At 45.6% G+C, this 24,127-nt stretch overlaps 1 protein-coding gene across 1 annotated transcript in view; it reads right to left on the bottom strand.

Annotated features, from left to right (window-relative positions):
• The window catches only part of LRRC56 (leucine rich repeat containing 56), a 134,400-nt gene that overhangs the window by 5,541 nt on the left and 104,732 nt on the right, over positions 1 to 24,127 (bottom strand). Inside the window, exons 7-12 of the mRNA XM_059722532.1 lie at positions 18,483 to 18,660; positions 13,470 to 13,685; positions 12,020 to 12,084; positions 8,965 to 9,095; positions 6,888 to 7,081; positions 761 to 1,148 (exon numbers count right to left, since the gene is read on the bottom strand). Of these exons, the coding sequence (XP_059578515.1) occupies positions 761 to 1,148; positions 6,888 to 7,081; positions 8,965 to 9,095; positions 12,020 to 12,084; positions 13,470 to 13,685; positions 18,483 to 18,660 (1,172 nt within the window). The remainder of the gene's footprint in view (positions 1 to 760; positions 1,149 to 6,887; positions 7,082 to 8,964; positions 9,096 to 12,019; positions 12,085 to 13,469; positions 13,686 to 18,482; positions 18,661 to 24,127) is intronic.

Here is a 24,127-nt window from a genome sequence, read left to right as displayed (position 1 = left end):
ATTTTAAAAATTAATATTAATCTGCCCTGGGCTGCCTGTCATGCAGCCCTTGATGGCTTGCCAAAACTCAGTAAGCAGCCCTCTGCCCAAAATAATTGTCTACCCCTGCCTTAAGGCAATGACCATGAACACTCATGATCATAAGAGTAACACCAGGCTTGGGAAGCCCCGGGATCAGCCTCCCTTTCATCAGCAATTAATAATATCAAGGCACAGTGGATGAGTAACAGGGAGAGGGCTCTGAGGGGAACCATGTTGGCAAGTGCAGAAAGGCCACCAGGGGGCATTATGACCACTTCTAGGACTACAACATTACCTGAAAATCAGTATGTTTTCACTACAAGTGACTCCAGGTTTCAGTTCTTCAGGTGCTAATTATTATATTAAAAGGTTCCAATAATAACCATACTTTGCTTCCATAACATATACTTACTTAATGCCCACAATAAAAAAGGGTGCCTTCCCTGAACCTTCTTTTAAAGTGAACTGATATCAATTTCAGGGGGGAAATGTGTGTCTTATGTGCCCAACATCACTAGTGGTTATTTCTAAGATTCCTGTCATTAGCAGTGTGAGCAAACACCAGTTCACCCACCAACAAAGACAGCAGCGTAGAACATATGGTACATCTCCCCACTAGGAATTTAGACTACAGTGAAATATGAAGTGGAGACAACAGGCCAAGCTCTTCCTTCCTAAGTGAAGTCCTTTCTATTTTTACTGGAAATCTTGTATAGAAAGCTGCCTATGACATATGTACCTGACAATTGTTGATCCGACAGCTGCTGGTCCTGAGACAGGCCTCCTGGGCTGGCAGTTGGTACTCTTGTCAGTGCTGTGCCTCCCTTCTGCTCTTGCTGCTGATGATTCACATGAAGAAGGGGTGCTGTGCTCACTCAGACCCGCAAGCTGCTCATCCACCAGCCGGGCTGCTGTCTCTGAGCTAGCCCTCGACAGGCAGTGCTGCATCACCTGCACTTGCTCATTTGGATTGGGAATTTTCAGGCACCGGACTCGGATGTCCCTAACTTTCAAGGGTCTGGCATCTGGGCCCTGCATGGAGGCAGGAGAAGGACACTTGGGAGGTGAGGGCACTAGGCAGAAGTTCAGCCTGGACGGCAGCCCACTTTCCAGAGCATACAATGAATCTGAAACACAGTGGGAAAGCATATTGATTGACAGGTGTAGATCACTTAACTCCTAAAGGACCAGACAGTGCTGAAGTCAATGGGAAGACTCCTACTGACTTCAATAGGCCTTGTATTGTGGAATGGATGCTTCCACTTCCTCTTATGGCCAATAAAAACAGAGGGCTCTATGCCCTTCTGTGGATGGGCTCCAACCCAGTGAAGTGTGAGGCATAAGAAAACAGCAGAGCTGTGGGCTTTTATTTTTACCAGAGAAGTGTAGAAACAAATTTCCAAGATCAGCATGAGAAAAAAAAGAAGTGCTTAGCTGTTAAAAACATTTTCCTATTAAAAAAGACAAACCAAGTTGCCCACCAGATACTCTTTTTGCAATTTGTGATTTGATCCAGATAACCCTCAGGTGCCATCTACCTATGTGGAAGGAGAATACTGGGCGTGTATATATGAAATGCTAAAGTTGCAGCAGACTAATTCTACTATACATTAGTGTAGCAGGCAAAACTTGTACTGATGTGCTAATGCACAAAAAAATTAGTCTATTGTGCAATAGCGTAACAAAAAAAAGCATGCGTTGGTGCCAATGTGCAGCAGCACCAATTAAGGCACATTAAGTTAGTGCCTGTAATTACAGGTACTCAATAAGCCATAACTACAGTGAATTAATGAATGTGTAGATGCACCCACTGAATCCTACTGCTGATGTATATACACAGCAGCATGTGTGTGTATGTTTGTCCCTAGAAACATTCTATATATATAGCAGAGAGCTGGTTGCTAATGGCGATAAAAAAAAAAAAAAATGAACTGTACCTAAGTGGCAGATGCAGAAGGTTCAGGCTAGGGCATACAATCAAATGAATTGAAAGAGGAGCTGCATCACCCAGCTCCATAGCAGAAACACAGCTTGACATGTCCTGTCTGGATTCAGCTTACTTTGCCCCTTAGATGACTCTGATGTAAAGCTTATATTGAACAATTTGCATCACACTGTTTAAATTAAAGTATCTGATGTTAATGTACCCTATGCTTCGTTTTTAGAGCAGTAATGTGCTTGGCTTCTTTCAAAGCCTTTTTTGGCTCAAATTGGGTGACCAAAATAACTTCTAAACTGCAAGTCTTTTAAACCTGGTAGTCAATGAGGCTCTGACTGCTCAAGCACTTGCACATAGGAATAACCTTCCAGATGGCATTTCATTACAGTTGATGGGATTTTTCCCTGTAGAAAGTGTAGGGCCCCGATTCCATAAAGGAGAAGGAAATCAAGTTGTTCAGACATGACTTGCTCTTAGTGAATCCATGCTGGCTGTTCCTGATCCTCTTATTCTCCTCCAGGTGCTAAAAATAGATTTCTTGATGAGCTGCTCCATGGTCTTTCCAGATATCAAGGTCAGGCTGACTAGTCTGTAATTCTCTGGATCCTCCTCCTTCCCTTTCTTAAGGATGGGCACCATATTTGCCCTTTTCCAGTCATCTGGGACCTCACCTGACTTCCACAAGTTCTCAAAGAGGATAGAAAATGGATCTGAAATTATATCTGTCAATTCCTTCAATACTTTACGGTTTGCCCCATCTGGCCCTCCCAACTTGAAAGCATCTCACTTATCTAAATAATCCCTAAACTGTTTTTCCAGTACTCTAGGCTGCTTGTCTCCTTTTCTATCTTTGCTGCCAGCTGCACTCATCTGGTGGCTGACCTTATTTGTGAAGACTGAAATAAAAAGAGTGTTAAATACTTCAGCCTTCTCTGCATCATCCATAAGTGGAGTGCCTTCTGCAGTCAGGAAGGGACCTACACTTTTCTTGGCCCCTTCTAACATACTTGTATAATCCCTTTTTATTTTCTTTTACATCCTTTGCCACGAACACATATACCAACTTATTCACTTTTAAAATCCCCTTGGTCAAGCTCTTGGTGCACTATGACGTTCTCGCAATTGTATTGTCACGGCGGGGTCCTCACGGAGGGCCGTGATCTCCTTGAGGTCCCTCGCTCCGTGTCAGGCCGGCCCAAGACACCCTCTAACTCTCTCCCGCCACATCTTTGATGGTAAATATAATGATGGGAGGCTGCCTTGTGTTTTCCCTGGGCACGGCTACTCGGGACCTCTGTCCCCGCGGTTCTTCCGGACCCCCTGGGGGTCTCCCGATATGGCGGGTGTTCCCTAGACACCCTAGCCTTGTGGGCTATGCGTGGCTCCTACCAGCCCCTAATACCACGCCCCAAGCCTCGCAGATGTAATAGACGTTGTCCGGTCTGTACGCCTGCTTCCCAGGCCTCCTCTTTACTGTGGCCCACTCTGGGCTCCTTCTCTTGTGCCCAGCCTCTTGCTGGGCCTCTCGTCTGGCCCACTCTGGGCCTCCCCTGCCGGTGTGGTTCCGCTCACGAACTCTCTAGTGGGCCTCCGGTCCTATGGGCCAACCGCATGGGCACCCTCTCTGACCTTGGCTCACCGCGCTGCTACTCCCTGTCTTCTTGGGGCAACCGCAGCGCCCTGCCTCAGTCTGAGGGGTGTTACCGCACTAGCCTGCGGCCGGGCTCGCTATGCCCGTCTTGGGCTCCTCGATATGGCCCCACTCTCTAGGGCTGCTCAGTATGGCGCTCCCCTTCTCTGGGGCTCGCCGTGCCCACACTGGGCTACTCAATAATACCGCCCCTTTCCTGGGGCCAGGGTCTATGTTCCCCCACACGCAATCCGGGGTCTAGGTCCCCGTCCGCAACCTATGGGTTGTGCCCGCGACCCACTGGCTGCGCTCCTCGCCGCCAGTTGCTCACGCACTGGCGTGCAAGCTGCGCCTTCCCTGGCGCTTTGAAAATAATGTGCCCTCTTGGCGCTAGGGCACCCCACACTCGCTGGGGTCCCTGTGATTGAGGCCTCCTCCAACCCCTACAGCCTCACGCAAGCCTCCGGGTGTAACAACAGAGCCAAACATAAACTAGAGCCTCCTGGCTATAACACAAACATAAAGCCCTCTGGCTACACCATAGTGCCCAATCCTCTCAGGGCTATCATGTGCTGTACTTGCCCGTCGGGCTTCTCCCCATATCTCGGCTGAGGAAGCTCCTGCCTCCCAGGCTGCTGGCAGAGAACTGCCAGCCTGGCCTCAGCCCTGAGCTTTATAAGGGCCAGGCCCTGCCCCCTACAGGCAGCTGGTTCCCCTTGGTTGCTCTGGCAACCCGCAGCTGCGCTCCTTACCTGAGCCAGCCTCAGCTGGGCTCATTATGTCAGGCCAGGGCACGCTCACTCACTCCCTGGCAGTTTCTCCACTCTAGGAGCAGGGCACCGAGGTGCCCTGCGACATGTATATTAAAAACAAAGAGGAAAAGCAAGGAAACAGTTTCTTTAACAAAACCAGGTGTGGGATGAAAACTTGGTTGAATGAAGCAGCCTGTTTCCTATTGTCAGAGCCCTGTGAGGGTTTTAGAAGTCTCTCTCTTGATTATACACAGAACTGGAAGAATTGGACTTCTATCTTTTTAAATGATAATAAAGTGCAATGTTTATTTCCAAGTACAGGTTTCCCTCACTTTATGCAGGTTCTGCTTGTGTGAATTCACTCTTATGCGGTGACCCTTTTTATACCAAAAATTGGTTATATGCAAAGTAAATTCACTCTTATGCAATCGGTGTTGTGGAAGACCGCAGTCAGCTGCTTTGTCCAGTGCATTGTGGGTGTGAAATGCACCAAAATATAGTCTCCTGTGCGGAACTGTGCTCCTCACTCGTTGTCTGTGAGACATGTTTCTGTAGTTGCTATCCCCATTATGATAGTGCCCTTTGATAGTGTGTACTGTCTGCTGTTGGTGAGTACGTAAACAGGAAAGTTGTCACTTGGGATTCTGGATGCCTATCAATAACAGAGCTGGACATCATTGTCCATGCTTTTGTAACCTTGAAGTTGGACTACTGCAATGGGCATAGGACTGCCCTTTAGGACTGTCTGAAGGCTGCAATTTCTGTAGAATGCACAGCTTGCTTTTTGGCAGGGGCGGGTCACCAGGAATACATTACTCCTGTGCTTCGCGGTCTCCACTGGCTTTTGAGCAAAATTCAAGGTGCTGAATTTTTTACTTATAAAGTTTGAAATGGTCTGGGCCCTGCATAACTAAGGAATACCATCTCCCTTCTATTCCATCACAATCTCTAAGGTCAGTCAAGAGCAAGCTTCTGCAAGGATGATCTGTCTGCCAAGTTCATTTGGTGAAGTTATGTGGAAGGTCATAGTCTGCAATTGCTCCTCACCCCTGGAACTTACTCTGTCAGAACCCAAACCTAGACACCTGTCAGAAGCACTGTAGGACCTTATTTGGGTAGGCAGGGTTAAGGTTTGGGGTATTGTTAAGGGGAACAGTTTTATTATTTATTATTTTATTTCAATTTTACCTGTTTTCATTGTAAGCTGTTCTGTGCCTTTTTGGGGGGAGGGTACCATAGAAATCAAAGAGATAGTTAGCTATGTTAGTCTGAAGTCAGGCAGAAGGCAGGGTAGATCTGCAGCTTACAAAGTAAGTCAAAGATGTATAGCATAAACTTTCATGAGCCTAAGGCTATACATTTCTGATTTAGTTAGTCTGTAAGACATAAATCAAATAAATATAACAAGATTCAGCGTTAAAGTAACTCCAAAGAGGTATTTGGATTTGTATCTGTGTAACAGAGGTATTCACTACATACATGTCTTTGGCTGCTTTCCTAATCAGAATTCACTAGGCCTGGTTTAACATTACCCTACACTAGTTCAGTATTTGTACCCATGCAAACTGTGTGAAGATGACTAAATCAGAAAAGCAATGTTATAGACCCACTGTGCATTGCCACAACTCAACCACACAAGGCAACCACATCTGGCAATTCAGGGGCCCAAGGTCCTTCTCCTGAAACAGATCCTCAGCTAATACAAGGTTAGCAAAGTTCCACTGAATTACACAAATTAGGAATTTGGCCTATATGTACAAAGCTAGAAGCTTTGGGGACTGTCTCTGCCCTGATTGTTCCAAACTACTGCTCTGGAATATAGGAGGTGGGATCTCAAAAAATGTAGTTAGCAATACTTCTATTTGGGGGCAGATCCAGAGGGGGTGCAGCAGCTGTACCCTGCTTTCAGACTGGAGGCTCTGGGGACTACAAAAGTCTCCAAAATGGAAAAGAATCTGTCCTGGGGGTGGGGGAAGCTTCAGAGCTGATCCTGCCAACTCCAATTGAGCTGCTCTGGGGCTGGGCTCACGTATGGCAGCAACAGCAGCAGTGGCTTCCCACACTTGCTCCTGGGGAGACCACGCAGTGGTCTGGCACCCCCTTCCCTATTGCTGCTGCAACTGTTTCCAGCTAAGCCCAACCTCCATGCAGCCTGGCTACAGTGAAAAGGAGCAGCTCTGAAGTTATCCCCACCTCCAGAACAGTGGGAAAAGCAGCAGAAACTGGAAGAGGTGGGGAGGGAGAGTGGGGAGGGTGTGCCTCTGCGTGAGCACGGAAGGGAAGGTAGTAATGCTTACCTACTTTGAGAACTTCAAAAAATCCCCAGAGGCTCCCCCACTGTGGTCTGCCTGCAATGGTGGGTTGTGGGGAGGAGCCTGGGAGCAAGGATACAGTCATCCCCGCTGCATGGATGGCTGCTCCTGCACGCTGCTTTACCAAATCCTGGATCTGCCCCTGCTTCTGGCAGAATTCTGGTCAACAGCTGAGCCCATTTTATAACACCAACCCTTTCCTATAAAGGGAGAAGGTGAAGTGAGACCAATACCTGAGGAGGACTGATAAAGACGAGACTGGCAGGAGGAATCCAGTGAAATCCTTTCCTTGAGGTCCTCATCACAAATCTCTCTCAATTCATCCTCACAGCTGTCACTCAGGCTGCATTCTTCATCCTCCTCCTCATCACTATGTGTTATCTTCAGCACCTGAGGGGCCTTCTCCATCTGAATGATTTGTAGACGCCTGACAAAGGTGAAGTGCTATAGTTTGAGCTGACTGTAAAGCTATGTAGAAGCGTGCACATGTGTGTACAGCATTAAGAGCAGTTCACATAGGGGTCACAGCTGCTTGAAGACAAATGCAGGCAAAGTGGCTTTATGTTTATTTGCTTTGGTTTGTAATTTCCATTAAACTATGAACACTACCCATGAATCATGCACCCAATCCGCTCAGGCTTTATTGCTTCTCGTTCACCCAACCTCCAGTCAGGCAAGTGAAATGGGAGAGATTTAAACTACCCCTGCCAGAGCATAAGGCACATCAAAGGTGAATACACAGAAATAAAGGCATTTTTGTCCCAAAGGTAACAATTGCCTCACAGGGACATGTGGTCACCTCCGCATAACAATCTTTTCCTTTGGTGCAAGGAATGCTGGGCCAGGTTCAGACATGAATACCCCTGATCTCTTGCCCATGGCAGCCAAGAAAGGCACTTGGTGAAGCCCAATGTGAAGGAGTAACCATCAGCATGGAGCCATGTGTATAAGATCAAAAATCACCAAAAAGTGCTATTATCAAATGTTGAAATAAACAAAGCTCTTGGGTCAGAGCCAGTATCGTTTATTAGAACAAATAAATAATAGCAAAAACATTTTTCACTGCAAGCTTTCAGGTACAGATACCCTTCTTCAGGCTGAGGAGAATTCAAAGATTGTAAAATTTCTCCTAGGTAGAAAAGACACTTCATTTTGCACAGGGGAGGTAGAGGGTGGAAGTTTATTCCCCTGGGTACCTCAGAGTCCTTTTGTGAGAGCATTGCTCTGTGATGTGCAGATTAGGCAGACTTCTTCCCTGGAGGTGTCTGATATCAGACAGGGAGGTGAAAATGTCTTCTTTCTTGGTTAGCAATGAAGTTTACATTTACAAGCTTGCAAAGAAAGAATTTTTTTTAATATTATTTAGTTGGTCTAATCAAAGATAATTGCCTCTGACCCAAGAGTTTTTTTATGTCTATTTCTTAGACCAACATGGCTATAACATACATCCCATTATCAAATGTCAGCATTCCCCTGCAGTTCTGAGAACCTAGACACAGCACTACTTAGCTAATGCTTGGGAACCCCAAAATAAAAGGGGATCTGGATAGTTTTACAATCCATAGTCAGCAAAATATAGTAAAAAACCAAAACCATGATAAACTGTTTGGTTGCATTTTTCAAATTTTCACTCCAAATACTAAAAGGGGTATTGTGAAGAGATACACACAAGGTATGTGTGTGTGTACAAGCATATGCATGTTCATGCATGTGTGTGTGTTCATCTGCATGCATGCATGTGTGTGAATAGATTTATCTAGACAAACATACAGTTAAAAAATAAAGAAATGAACTTTCACTTTTTCCTGGCAGGTCTCCCATTACCATTCTGAACGATTAGTCCCTATACTTAGGAAAGATTGCCAAGAACACTTGATGATGGTCTCATCCTGTTGTCATTGTAGTTAACTGTAAAAAAGTCCCATTTGGATAGTTTAATGCTGCTGGTAATCCTGCCCTCCCCACTCGCTGTCTGGAGGAACACACTGCTAGCAGCAGCAACATCCTACCCACTGGCAAAAGAAAATATATTCATTGTACTTTCTAGTGTTCATGAAGCCCTTCCTGTGCAGAATCAGCAAGGTTCTCTCCTAGCATCATCATAGACTGTATCCTCCTCCATCCCCTTTCTCACAAATTTTCCTGCAGAAGGAACAACAGCAGGTTGGACCTGTCCGGGCAGATGCGAATACACAAAAGTCAATTCCCCTAAACTGCCAGGAGGTGGCTGAAGAGCTTGTGGTATCACTAAAGCAAAGCAGGAATCCCCTCATTTACTATATGCTGATCTAGAATCCTCCCAAAATTTACCGTTTATGCTGCTCTCTCCATGCTTTCAACTCAGCAAAGACATCTTCACGGCTCTGGACCTCACCTTCTCCAGAATCATAGGAGTGTTCCACCCTGTGACCATGCAGCTTGAATGGGTTTGTTGCTAAAGGCTATGCAATACAAGGAAAAAACATAGTTACTATTGATGCTCTGATTCTTCTTTTGCTATCTATTGCTCTTGACAAGCAAACAAATCAGTTTTCAAACTCTGGGCTTCTAAACTTGATAAACAATTATTGTCTTCATTATGATTTTCTTAAAAAGGTATTGTGCTTGTTTACAAAACCGTTCATGATACTAGCTTATTTTAGATTCAAACTAGAAAACCCAGTATTGCTGTGATTCCAAGAGAGTAATGATTTTGGTCCCTTGGATATGTAGGTCCAGGTTTAAGCCAATCTAAAACTACAATAGCTACCATGATAAACATGTCAGGCTGGGACTGACAGTGCAGCCTTCCCTTATGGCTCCCTTACACTTTTGGCACTTTGACACACTGGATTTCAAACTGATTGCTCTAGTATATCTCAGAAAACTTTCACTGATTGGGTGCAACACAGCAGAGCAAAGAGATGCCTTCACTTTGACTAGTGCCTTTTCCAGTACTTTTTGTCACAGATAATATGTAAAATTACACATTGCAGTGACAGGTATTTCACATAAGTGATGCAGCCCCCATTCAGTGAGACCACTGAGAGTTAAGCACATGCTTTCCTACTGTGCAAAGTTGGAGTCCTACACTAGCGTGTGTCATCTGTATATTGAGTAGTATGTTCCTCTGCCAGCCCCCCTATTGAAGTCAACAGGACAACTTGCAGGAGCAAGGATTTCCCCACACAGGTGGAAGGGAAACACAAGCTGGCCTCCTCTTTGTTTTGTAAATATGAATTGAGCCTGGTTCATTAACATGCTAAATATGTATATTGATGTTAAAAGGGCACAGAAGAGCAGAGTTTTAAACTACAGCACATATACAAAAAGAACCAAGGCCTGCAGTCCTTCCTTGTGCTTTGCTCAAGCCCCGCTAAATCCACGTAAGTTTTGTGAGTGTGGAATTCAGAATCTGCCCTGCATTTTTCATTTGTTCTCTTTGAGTCCACTGTTTCCAACTCCCTCTAGGGAAGACAACAGCTCTCCCTACTGGGGCTTTCTCTCCTCCCTTCCTTACCTAAGATGGGTCCCAATACCCAATAGCATTTTTGTTAAATGACACAATGGCTAAACATCTAATTGAGAGGAGGTATCAAGTGCGGTCCCCCAGGTGTCTATCCTAGGCATAGGCACTGACTTTGGTTTTTGCCAGTGGGTGCTTGCAGATGTAAACCAAAAATGGGGCTTTATTTTAATTTTGGCACATTCCTGCACCAAGCCCCGTGCATGCCCAGAAAAGGCAGCATGGTACTTCTACCCAGCTCTCCAGTGTCTGTAAAGATTGGGCGCTTTAGTGGGGCTTTTATCTAATAGCCGATTGAATCAACTTTAGCTAAATGCCCCCAAAAGCCCTGTTGAAGTGCTCAGTCTTTACAGATGCTGCAGAGCTGGGTTGAAGTAACATGCTGCTTCTTCAGGTAAAGTGCAGGGTGTTTTTTTTAAATGTCAAAACCAAAAGGGTGATGAGTATCTGCTAATTTTTTTCAGTAGGTGCTTGAGCCCTGGAGCACTCTCGGAGTCGGTGCCTATGATCCTAGGTTTGCTACTGTTTAATATCTTCATTAATTATTTGGATAATGGTATTGAGAGCATGCTTAGCAACTTTGTGGATGACACCAAGTTGGCTGGAGTTACAGATACTTCAGGGAGTAGAGCTAGGCTCTAGTCTATCCTAGTCATTCTGGATATGTGGCCTGCAATCAATCAGATGAAACTCAACAAGTACAAGGGCAAAGTTCTCCTCCTAGGATGGAATAATTGCATGTACAAATACAGACTGGGAAATGAGTGGCTAGGCTGCAGAAGTGCAGACAAAGACCTGAGAGTTTCAGTAGACCACAGGCTGAATATAAGCTAACAGTGTGCTTTTGTTGTAAAAGAAGTCAACAGCATACTGCCTTGTATTAATAGGAATCTCACTTGCAAATCAAGGGAAGTGATTTTTCCTTTCCATTCAGCACATGTGAGGCATCACCTGAAGTACTATGTCCAGTTTTAGGCCCCGCACTTCAAGAAGAGTGTGGACAGCTTGGAAAGAGTCCAGCACAGGGCAACAAAAATTATTAGGAACTGGAGAGGAAAGTCATGAGGAAAGGCTGAAAGAACAAAGGTTATTTAGCCTAGAGAAGAGAAAGCTGAGGATTGATTTGACACCTGACTTCAAAGACTTAAAGGATGATTATAGAGAGGTTGGTGATGGGCTTTTTTTCTGTGGCTGGAGGGGACAGGGCTAGGAGCAATGATCTTAAACTGCAGCAGGGGAAATTTAGACTGGAGATTAGGCGGTTCTTTCTAACTATGAGGGTGATCAGGCATTGGAACAGGCTATGTAGGGAATCTCCACGCTTGGAAACTTTCAAAGGCAGGTTAAACAGAAACTTGGCTGAGATGGTTTAGTCAGGGCTGTTCCTTCCTTGAGCAGGGGACCTCATGAGGTCCCTTCTAGCCCGACTTTCCTATGTTCCTGTGTTTTGAGTTTCTGGAGTAATTTTTTTCCATGTGGCTCTTTCCAACCCATCTCTGAACAAGAAGCTGGGAAATCTCAGCATCATACCCGATTCACCACTCCGTTTGCTCATTGTTTTTCCAGCTCTTCAGCTTCCTCTTCTGTCCTCCTCCACACCTCCTGTGGCTTTCCATGCTCCCTCACTCCTCTTTATAACTGGGGTCCCTCAAATATGTGTTGCATGTTTTGCTGAATCAAGGCCATGGAACTTTCAACTTTAGTTTATGGTTTGTTTTTTGGACTGTAGAATGGTGTGGAAATCTAGGAAGTACCATCATGGTCTCCATTTAGCACAAAGGTAATTTTGTCTGGGTCTATCAGACTAGTATGCAAAGTATAGGAAAATGAAATATGAAGAATAGAAGAAAAAAAACATACACCTAGCTTTTGTCTCCGTGCATGAAGGGCCTTGATAGGGTTCCCGCATATCACTTGGCCAATTCCTAGCAAAAAGGAAACAAAATAAGGCATTTCTCTCCAGCTTTTAACAATTTATACAGACAATCAGTTTGTAACTGTGGTGAGATCCTGTTCTCAAGAGCGTAGTATGTTTAATTCATGAACTGCCTGAACCTAGTCTGGATGTGAAGTATCAGATACTCCAGGTGTGCTTCACTGGACCTGGCTTTGCTGGATCACCAGGTAAGGCTGAGCATCTCAGCTCCTGCCTGATAGACTAAGTTTGGACCAGTGACTACTGAACAGACAGAGCCAAAATGCTGGGGGCTAATACATCTCATCTCCTTCTGCAGAGCTGATTAGATTATAGCAGCTCAACTTTCTCCTGACAACTGACCAGGGTACCTCACTCAGGGAGTCTTCAGGAGTGGGTTAAAACAGAACTCCCATAGCCATGTCAGACATTCCCTACTCATCCACCCCAGGAGTCCTACCAGTGGAGAGTGACTTCCCTTTAATCTCCTCATTTTCCTTTGTCATGTATACACTGTCATGTGAGAATGGCTTGGACATAGCTGCCTCCAAATCTCCTTGGCAGCAATCCTGAATTGGCCTGAGGGATGGCTGCAGACAGACAAAGTCCTCTCTCCTCACCTCATTCTTGGGGGCATGCTGACTCTGCAATGTTCCCTGGAGGGAGGAGCCAAGTTGCTAGGCTGCTGAGCACAGTGCTATACTTTAGACCTACAGACTGGCCAGCTGGCCAGAAATTTGAAATCAGTGCAGTGATCCTTCAGGCTGAGGGGCAGCACCATCCTGGAAACCCATGAGACAGGCAGCAGTGTTTTCTACAGGAATACATAACTGGGGCTTGCACACTACATGCTTTGATCACAGGATCCACTTGTGAATGGGTCATGAAGCATAGCTACTGTACTCCTGCTATTACTCTTTGGGGGCACTCCATCCTAGACATCTATAACATAATGAAGGGTCCAGATGGTTCTGGATGAGATGGTTCTATATTAACAAGATCTGAATGAGTTCCAGCAGAGACGGTCTGTAGAAAAAAGAGTTGATGAGAATGGGTTTTGGTTAACATAAGTGGGAAAAAACAAAACTTGGGGAGGGAGGTGTAGGAAGACATACCTGATCTGTGGCTGGGGCACTCTGTTGCAATGCATACTATTGGAAAAGGCAATAAAGAGTAGAATGTGGGTCAAACCCACTTGATTTTCATCCTCTGTTGTGGCAGAAACAAGAAAGCACTCTAGCCGATCAGTGCAAGCATCACAACAAAAGATCAATGGAAAAGCAAGTTCACCACCAGTGCTGCTAAGGCCACACATGCTTTTGTGAGGATTAAGAATTTGGAGAGGTAGTTGGCTGGAAGGTGAAAGGAGGAACCAAGTAAGAGAGAGTTCATTACCATGTGTCAGGTCACTGGAGTTGTCTTCTGGGAAGACCTCATCAGAGGCACTGAATTCTGGAAGGGGACTGCCACTGGATAGCAGATGGGCATCGTTACATCTCCCTGCACTAGTAGGCCTCTGCAAGGTCCAGAGTCGGCAATCTGGTGTGAAATGAGCTGTAGCAGGTCTCGGATCAGAGCCAGGCCTTCTTGTTGTTTCCCCTAGGTAAGAATCTAGGAGACATTTTAATAATGTAGGAGTGGCAATGCAATGTTTAAAATACACCATCATTTCTCATTAGCACAAAAGCAATGGCAACTTGCTTGGTGCTACAGGGAACTGAGTATGCTTGTCCTGCCATGAGAAACCGAACTGTAATTATTGCATGCCCAGTACGCTTGCTGCCACACAACCTTTTCCATATCATTGCATTGCAACACTCCCCAACTGCCTTCTGGCACAAACATATCTGCACCTTTCTATGTAGTTTCCAAGCTATTTGGAAATTAAGCAAAGGGGCAGCAAAAGCAGAATAGTCTGGCAGTACTTTCATGGGGTCCTAATTGTTCCTAAGAGCCAGTTTAATCAAAAAGCACAACCTGAGCAACCTGCTTATTCCTGAAAGGAATCAGAGATACAAGGCCTCTTAAAAGTTATTTTTAAATGGGCCAAGAAACTGAGTATGTGCAACAATCACTCTGGTCTCAGAATTGTTGGGATGCATGCTTTCAGGGCAAGGACTTTAGAGCAAACACCATATTAAGTGGCGTAGTCTGGGTTTCTAGGTACAAACTAGAGCAGGGGTGCTCAACCTCTGCCCCACGGAGCCATTGCATCTGTCCCTTGGGGCTCTCCAGAAGTCCAGAAATTTAGCAGCTGGGGAGAAGTGGCAGTTAACAGGGTCATGCAGCCCTCTGTCAAATTCCCAAACTCCAAGCCCTGTGTGGCTAGTTGGAGCCGGGACACACCCCTTCCACCTGCATCTGGATTGAGACTGAGCCATACCCCTTTCCCCTCCTGCCATGGGGCCAGGTCAAGCATCCTTTCCTCTGCAGGGCTGCATTAGAGCCGGGCTTTCCCCTGCCCCCCTGCACACAAGTGGATGGTGCCTGTTGTCCCTGCCTCAGTCACTACATCGGGACTACCAGCCAATTCAGTTCGTGGATGGACTGGGCACTGCCTGTATGGCCCACCGAGAAAATAGGTTGAGGACTACCAAACTAGAGTAAAGGGTAGTACATGAACTGAACCTCCCAAAGGGTAACCCCAAGAGGCTATGTGACTCCCATCCCCCTCTCAGCTACAATCCCTTCCCTGCTACCAACCTCCCTAGGAAGTTAGTAATATGCTCCTGCCCTATGCAGTTACTACTGCTTCCACACTTAGGCTGGTTCAGCTATGCTGCCCTTCAGAGAGAGCTACATATGTATAACTATGGCTCTATTTCCTCAGCCATGGGCTCTAGGGAGGGAGTAAGGAATGAGTGTCTCACTTCACACATGGTCCAGGTAACCCACAAGAGGGTATATGTGCCATTCTCCTGCCTGTGGACAGAGTGCGAGTTCTAGTCTGATGGGATTAAATTATTTAAGTACACTGAGGGTACAGGCAGACATAACATCTCACCCTCTAGTTGCAAACTGGCTCACATTTGTCCCTGAACAGACATGTCCCTAGGTACGATGCTAAGGGTTCTAAGTAGAACTGTCACCTTCTAGGGATTACACTACTGCCAGGACACCACCAAGGAGCAGTAGGTAGACTCTTCAGACCATCAAGCCTCCCAGTGCCTGGAGTTTCCCCAGGGTTCCAGTGGAGGTAAAGGAAGACCAGGATTCACTGGTTACCAAGGAAGAAGACGACTTTATGGCCCAATTGCAATTCCTGCTCCCCCTTCTCAAAAAAGACTCCGTGAGTTTCATGAAGAACATAATTACACTTTACAAAATCAAGACCCCTCCAGAGCACCCGGCCTCCTGGGAGCCACAATCAGAGGCCACACAGCCCCTCCCCCCACAAGCATATGACAACCCCTCCACTCCCACTCCTCATCCAAAATAAGCCGGGGACCCCTCTGCTCAGTGTGTGTAGCAAGAAGGCAAACTGACATAGATGCTTTGCTTCCCCACTCGTGTAGACTGTGGTATGTTGTTTGCAGAATAAAGTTCTGGTGTAACCCAGAGAAGCCTCATTGCCCTGCATTTGTTGGGGTGAAAAGAGGGAAGAGGGATACCTGAAGGACTAACCAGACAGTAGGCACAGAATGCTCTGTGTGCCCATGTAACACTGAACTAGCTCATGGCTCAAAATAGTACTTGATTTTCCCGGTGTACTTTCAAAACATTCCAGGACATCTAAACCAGTCTTAAGTGGCCTGTACATCCAAACTCTTGGGGCTTAAAGTTGCTTTACCACATTCTAGGCATTACATCTGTCCATACCCTGAGATGCTAATGGACACCTTTCCAGAGCCAGTAGACTCAGTCATGGACATAACCTGTGGATTATGAATTATGGAAATATATTCATTTCAGTGATAGATTTCTTAACCACAGAACACAGAGTAAATTAAATGCACTATGAGTTTCTATAATGTTAGCACCCTGGCTGGGTCTCATAAAAGCCAATGAATGCAAAGTTAAAGCTGAATCTTTACATGTCCCATTATGCTTTCTGAAATGCTGCAGGGTCTCAAAAACAGCGCATGATCTTAGGTATAGTGTGTGCTGCAGATGCTCTACAGTGCAGCCTACAAATGGCCCTGAGTGTAAGTCAGTTGCTTTTTATAGGTTTAAAGAGACAACAGATCACAGCAGTCACTGGGGCAATGAAAGCCAGCAAGAAGAATGAGTGGCTTAGAAAATATACAAATCCCACTTGTTCCTCTCCCTTCTGGAAACAAACAACCAGCACTAGTGTAGTGTTAAAATGCAAGAACAAGTATTCAAGTGTTTAGGAAACCCCAAAGTCAAGGCTGCCTAACTGTGCCACCTCAGTCATCTCAGTCACACAAAGGTAGCATCTTCTGTTCCTCTTTCCTTCATTAAATGCAAGCTTTAGAATACCACTTGTTGGTGCTTGGCATCTATGGTCCTACATAAATATCCTGCTGAGCACTTGCCAACACTTGTAATAATTCAGGCATTTATTTAGGAGCTATATGTTAGCTGCCAAATCCTATTCCTATGCCCTGGTCTTTGTTAGTAACGCAAAACTGAAAAGGATATAGCAGGAGCAAAGTAGCTGAGTTAGCATTGCTAGAGAGAAGAGAAAATGTTTGGAATTTCCTAATCTGAGCATTTGATCTCACTAATTCATGGTTAAAGGTCATATTCAAGTATGGATGTAATAACATATGAATGCACCAATTTGTGTTTAGTTCTATATTGTTTCTTCTACCCTCATCTACTAACTATTCTGTAATTCAGAGCAGCAACTTGCATAGCCAAAGAAGAGTCACTGAGGATCAGGTTTAAAAAGATCTTATTCCTATCATACCTATTATTTCCAACTAGTGATTTGGACCCACTAGGGTTAAAATAAATTACAAGTCTATGTACTTATTCCAAAATAAACTAAAAATTTTATGGCATACAGTTGGACAGCATACCATGGGGGTCAGGAAACCAATCTTGTTGCCCATATTAATGGGAAGCAATAGAAGCTGTGATAGGAAATACTTTGTAATATCTAACTCCACATGGTAAAGTGCATGTAGTACACTATATAAAAGCATGACCATTTGATCTGTAACAAAAGGTACAAGCAAGGGAGCAATGGATTTGTTTTCAGGCTAATGTACTCAACACTAATGAATTTAATGGATGTAAGAGAGGGAGAGAGAGATAGAGAAAGAGAGAGAAACCGGAACAGGCAGGTTTGAAGAGCACAGGTTCTCAGTCCTTAGTGAGTCATAAACAACAGTGGGTTGTGACCATCCTGTCCTTCCCATTGTGCTAAATGGAAACAGGGAGACCCAGCTACATCCTGGCTACATGGGAGTGGGTTCTAATATGGAGAGAGCTGAGGACAGCTATTATAGAGGGTTAGCAAGGAATTTCCCAGATTTTCTTTTATGTTTTTCTTTTTAGTTGACTCTTCTGTATACTCCATTCTTTCTGTCTACTATATTCATTTCTAAGCTGTCATTTTGCTTACTCAGTTCAAAATATGCCCTCAGAATAAATACTAAATCAGTCAATTTCAGTCTTGTTAGACTCAAGACACCCCCCAGAAAATCTCAGCTCTTAGCTTTCACTCATTGCTGGATGTCAGAAAAATAATGGAGCAATTCTTCTTTCAGGTCAGAATGTTTTTGACACTATGGATTCCTATTTGAAATCTCTGGTTTACCTTGGTAATCATGGGTAGGTGTTTGCACACCTAACAGTGCTAATATTGTGAGGCACCCCACAGAACCTAGAAAAGGGTCGCACAACACTTCAGGGTGCCATGACACCCTGGTTGAGAATCACTGTACTAAGCACTAGATTCTCATGCAGATGAGACTCACTTGATGCTTTGACTTGCACTCACATTTCTCTGACCTTAGTGGGGGGTCAGGCTCATCATCTCACAGTTCCATCTGAGGAACATCAGAGTGTAAAAACTTTTCAGACCATTCTCTACAACCTCCAGCCATGGCCCCACACTCCACAGCACAGGAGCTAGTATGGCAGCTCTAGCCAACTGGACTACTCTCCAAATCTGTAGAAGTTCTCCACTGGCTATGCAGGAGCAACACAAAGCAGCTCCAGTGGGATGGAGGTTCTGATCATCAGTTTACAAACACATTCACATTTCAAAGAATGACCATGACAGTACATTACCATAGCATGGTAATGCTCAATGTTTATTTTCCCACAGCCATTTCCATATCCAATATGCTCAGTTTCCAAGTAAAAGGATGGAGTTTCCTACCTCCTAGCCATGCAAGTTCAGTTTGGTCCCTTAGGGATTCAGCTCTGTTAACATTCTTTCTTTTTCTCACAGTGATAAAATAAATGGACCCGGTGGGAAATTTGACATACCTAATCCAGAAATATCTTCTGCCAAGCCACCCTCCTTAATAGAATCCTTCACAATTAGCCAGTCCTTGCTCATCTTCCTGGAGGCAGGGATAGCCACTTGACTTGCTGGGACTTCATCCAAATATTTTAAGTGGGGGATGAGTTTTTTCACTTCAGCTCTGTAATTATAGTCTGGTACCTGAAAGAATGAAGAGTAAGGTAACTGCTTGTACAAGACAAACAGGTTTACTATAAGCAATGTGCGAATGTTTACATTGTGCGAGTGCTACGTTTTAAAGCATGAATGCCTCAAGAGGGCAAACCAAGCCATCTCAAACAACAGATATAAATTAGGGCTACGCGAAATTTTGACAGGTGTTTTGTTTTGAAGCTGTTTCAACATGTTTTGAGCTCGAAACAGCAAAATCAAAACAAAATGAAAGGCTTCGCAACAGCTTCAAAATGAAATGAGGGCACTCAAAACGTTTTGAAAGTTTCAAAACTTTTCAAGTTTCAAAGCCGGGCTTAGTTGCAGCTAAACAGAAAGTAAGAAGAGGGATGGGAAAGAGGGGGGAAGGACTGCTCTGATATTGACATCTAGCTCCCGGTTCCATTTCCCAGCTTTCTGATCTCTTCCCCTAGCTCTCTGATCATTTCCCCAGCTCTTACTGGGGGATGCGGGCCCCCGGATCTGTGTGCGGGGTTTCAGCAGACTGCTGCTGCAGGCTGGGGCCAGTGGCAGCTGCTTGGCACAGCTCATGTCAAGTACTGGAAGACTGTGGTGCTGCTGCTGGCCCCAGCCTGCAGCGGCAGCCTGCTAAAACCCGTCACACAGATCCGGGGGCCCATGCCCCGCAGGAAGAGCTGGAGGTATGATCAGAGAGCTGGGGGAATCGAACTGGGGGCATGTTCAGGTCCCTAAACATTCCCCCAGTTCCTAGTTTGATTCCCCAGCTTCTCAATCTTTCCCCCGGCTCTTCCAGGGTGGCATGGGCCCTCTGATGATGTGGGATGAAAACAGGCTGCCGCTGCCAACTGGAGATGGTGGCAGCTCTGGGCTATTTCTGGGCATGCAGATCTAGGGGCCCGCACCCACAAGGAGAGCTGCGGGGCTGTGCCAGACTCCTCCTGGGGGGAGTGGGCCCCGGGATCTGTGTGCAGGATGACAGCATGCTGCCTCTGCTGGCAAGTGATACTAGTTTTGCTTTGAACAGTTTGAGGTGCAGTTTCACAAACCCCCCTGCACCTATCTCCTTGAAACTTAGCAGGTTTCACGTCATCAGAAGGGGCTACCATCCCTGAAATTTTCATCTGAATCAGGCGCAAAATGACAAAGTTATAGGCATATTTGTGATTCCCCATTATAGCCTATGAGCAAAATGTTGAAACGTGTTGAAACAATGTGGAAACAGCGAAACAATTCTGATGAAACGAAACAGAACCATGCTTTGAAACAGCAAAATGAAACACTGTCCCTTTGAAATGGTGAAGCAGAAGTTGAAATAAAACAGTGCTGTTTTGCACAGCCCTAATATAAATGCTACCATGCATTTCAAATCTTACTGCATTTCTCTATGCTTGAACTGAGACTCAAATGGACCATGAACTGATGACCCAAGTGGACAAAAGAAAAGGTTCATTTGTGGTTTGTTTGCAAATCACTGCCACAGCATCCTTTTGCCATACAGAATTGACACTGGTATCCTGCACTGCATGAAAAAGCTAGATAATCCATCCAGGAGTGCCCCCTTCCCTGTATTTAGGATTCTCTGATTTCAGCCCCATAAATTAAGTAATAGCATGACTAAAATATGTATTTCTTAAAGGCTGCCAAACCCAGTGTCTGATGAACGAAAGAGGAACACTTCCCATAGGGTTAGATTTGGAATTTAGGCACAATCCTAAACTGGGTGTGGTGACCACCATGCCAGCAGTAGTATTGAGAGGTATTGTGGGTATTTCTGTATAAAACAGAAGGAAATTACATATTTTAATCCTAAACTTTTTCATACAAGAGTCTGCATGCCAATAGCACCAGAGGTTAAATGGTAGTCTATCTTGGGTTGTTTTCTGACTGTTGAAGAACAGAATGACCACCTCCTGTGCACATGTGCCCATTATAACACACTGACCAAGTGCAACTTCTTACTGCACATATGGATGAATGACTTGATGTCATGCATATAATGTCAAATGTTGCATGTGCACATTAATGAACAGCAGAAGAAAGGACTGACCTGCTGGGCTAAGGCACATGCGTGCACGCACGCGGGCACTTAGCCTTCCCCACCCCCCCACCCCCCAGCCTCAGATCAATTCCAAGAGACTCCAAGATCTACTGCAAGAGGCTTCAAAATCTACCACTGCTACTACTCTAGCAGTATACTGCTCTATATAGTTTCATAGTTTCATAGTTGGTAGGGTTGGAAGGAACCTGAGCAGATCATCAAGTCCGACCCCCTGCCATGGGCAGGAAAGAATGCTGGGGTCAAACGACCCCTGCTAGATGGTTGTCTAGCCTCCTTTTGAAGACCCCCAGGGTAGGGGCATGCACCACTTCCCTTGGAAGTTGCTTCCAGCTCCTGGCCGCCCTGACTGTGAAGTAATGCCTCCTGATGTCTAGCCTAAATCTACTCTCGGTCAACTTATGGCCGTTATTCCTTGTTACTTCTAGTAGTGCTCAGGGGAACAGGAACTCTCCCAATGCCTGCTGGTCGCCCTTAGCAAGTTTGTAGACAGCCACTAGATCCCCTCTCAGCCTTCTCTTGTGGGGGCTGAACAGGTTCAGGTCCCTTAGCCTCTCGTAGGGCCTACCCTGCTGCCCCTTGATCATGCGAGTGGCCCTCCTCTGGACCTTCTCGATGCTGTCCACATCCCTCCTGAAGTGTGGCACCCAGAACTGGATGCAGTACTCCAAATGCAGCCTGACCAATGTCGCATAGAGGGGCAGGATCACCTCCTTGGACCTGCTCATGATGCATCTATGGATGCATGACAAGGTATGGTTGGCCTTCCTGACCGCATCCCCATATTGGCGGCTCATGTTCATCTTGGAGTCAATAGCGACTCCAAGATCCTTTTCTGCCTCTGCTCTGACGAGAAGGGAGTTCCCCAGCCTGTAGGTATGCTGCTGGTTCTTCCCCCACCAGGTACAGTACCTTGTACTTGTCAGTGTTGAAACCCATCCTGTTCTCATCCGCCCGCCCCTGTAACTTGTCCAGATCTAGTTGTAGCCTGTCCCTCTCTTCTAGCATGCCCACTTCTCCCCACATCTCAGTGTCATCTGCGAATTTGAACAAGGAGCTTTTCACCCCCTCGTCCAAGTCGCTGATGAAGATGTTGAACAGTGGAGCCCCAAGGACCACTGCTCTGTATGTTTGCTGGCTACTGGTAAGAAGAGGCAAGCATTAACTAGACTGAGTCTTTAATTTTAATTTAGAAACAGTATTAATCAACTACCATTCCACCATGTAGCACTTGCACTATGCAGAATGCACTGGCTCTAGTTTTCTAGTTTATAGCCCCATCTGGTATGACAGAAGCATCATATTACGCTCATCTTGCATTACTGCAACAGCAGCTGTAACAGGGGCTACAGTATTTATCATCAGCTTGCTGCTTTTAGTTTAGATGACAGAGGAAGATGAGCTCATCTAGAAATCAAATTAGACAAAGCAAACAGGCAGCCTAAAGAAAGAGGAGTAATTCTAGCTGGATCATTCTGTAGATAAAAAGAATCAGAGAGCTCTTACATAGAAGTTGTAGTACACAATATTAGCTTTGCCTAGCTAGGGAACATGAAAAGAGATCTACACCTATTTTTTTAACATCATAAGTGACTTTTCTATATCCTAATGGGTCAGAAGATGCATTTTAGAAGCAAAGTGACTCACAGAGCCCAAGGAAAAACCTTTAGAAACTTAGGGCAGAGGAGGTTTGGGGACAGACTCCAGGTTACAGAGGCAAGACAAGAATGAAATAGTGCAATAGCCTCTTTTAGGGCCCTGTAAAAGACATACCATTATCACAGACAGCCTCCCATAAACAGAGTCACTAATTGGCTGATGAATCTCTTTTCTTAGACTGATTACAAAAGTAAAATCCAACCAAGGAAGAGGCAGAGATAACACATATTTGGGCAATGACTCTTCCTTAAACCTTATATTCTTCTCTAAGTCTAGCTATCCCAGTAATTGGTACACTAATTACACAATGACTAACAGACAAACTCTGTACAGATCAGGTGGCAATGCCTTGCCAAGAAATTAGTTAAAGAGAACTTCTTTTGCAGTCTTCTTTGAAAATGCATCTTGTGTGCCACGTTATGTATATGTATTGCACTTGTAAATGAAACAGCATGCAAAATGCTGGCTGAGCTATACTTCAACCCGCACATCACGACGAGGGACATGCTCAGTTGGGATGGGCTTCACCTGTCCCCCAAAGGTAAGAGTGTGTTCTCTTCTAGATCGGCGGATCTCCTCCGGTGGGCTTTAAACTAGGCTCATCGGGGGAAGGAGAAGATGAGGGCAGGGAAAGCTGTGGACCACCAAACCATGTGGCACCCACAAGGACAGTCCAGCCTGAAGAAGGAGAACATTGGGAACCTGCAAGCCATGGGGCGGCCAGCAGTACAGCACAGGTAAGCAATAAGCAGGTAAGAAATAAGGGGCCCCTTGGGAATCGGAGCTGGGGAGCAGCAAAGGCACCAGTCACAAGGCTCAAGTGCCTATATACTAATGCTAGGAGCATGGGGAACAAGCAGGATGAACTAGCACTCCTGCTTGCAGAAAACACCTATGACTTAGTAGGGCTAACAGAAACCTGGTGGGATTCATCCTACGACTGGGCGGTACATATTGAGGGTTATAGGCTGTACAGAAAGGACAGGGTGGGGAAGAAAGGGGGAGGGGTTGCGCTCTGTGTCAATGAGCAATATACATTGACCCTCATCAAGATGGAATCAAAGGATGAGAAAGTAGAAGGATTGTAGGTTAGGTTACATGGGGACAAGGAGAAAGGGATTTGGTAGTAGGGGTCTGCTACAGACCCCCACACCAAGGGGAGGAACTAGATTCGGGGCACCTGAGACAGCTCTCGGAGACCATAAAAACTAAGGAGGCGGTAGTCATGGGGGACCTAAACTACCCAGACATCTGCTGGGAGACGTAGACAGCAAAGTCCCACCATTCACGCAGGTTCCTATCCTGTGTACAGGACCTCCACCTGACGCAGGAGATACACGGTCCCACTAGGGGGAATGCCTTACTGGACCTGGTATTGGCAACAGGGGATGATATGGTAGGGGACCTACAGATCGATGGTCATCTGGGGGACAGTGATCACCAAATAATAGAATTCTTCATAAGACGTCAAGTGGGTAAGGTAACTAGTAGGGTGAAAGTGCTAGACTTTAGGAAAGCTGATTTCAATGAACTCAGGCGATTAGTCAAGGACGCACTGCAGAGTAGGAGTTTTGAAGTGATGGGAGCCCAGGAAGGGTGGCTGTGCCTTAAGGAAATGATCCTTCGGGCACAAAGGGAGACGATCCTGATGTGAGGAAAAAGAGGGAAAGGGGCCAGGAGGCTTCCTTGGCTGACCAGAGAAATCCAGGGCAGCCTATGGGCCAAAAGGGGGGCACATAAAAAGTGGAAACAGGGAGAGAT

This window comes from Alligator mississippiensis, chromosome 2 (genome assembly GCF_030867095.1).
Source record: "Alligator mississippiensis isolate rAllMis1 chromosome 2, rAllMis1, whole genome shotgun sequence".
Taxonomy (NCBI): Eukaryota; Metazoa; Chordata; order Crocodylia; family Alligatoridae; genus Alligator; species Alligator mississippiensis.
This window is presented reverse-complemented; position numbering and strand designations above follow the sequence as displayed.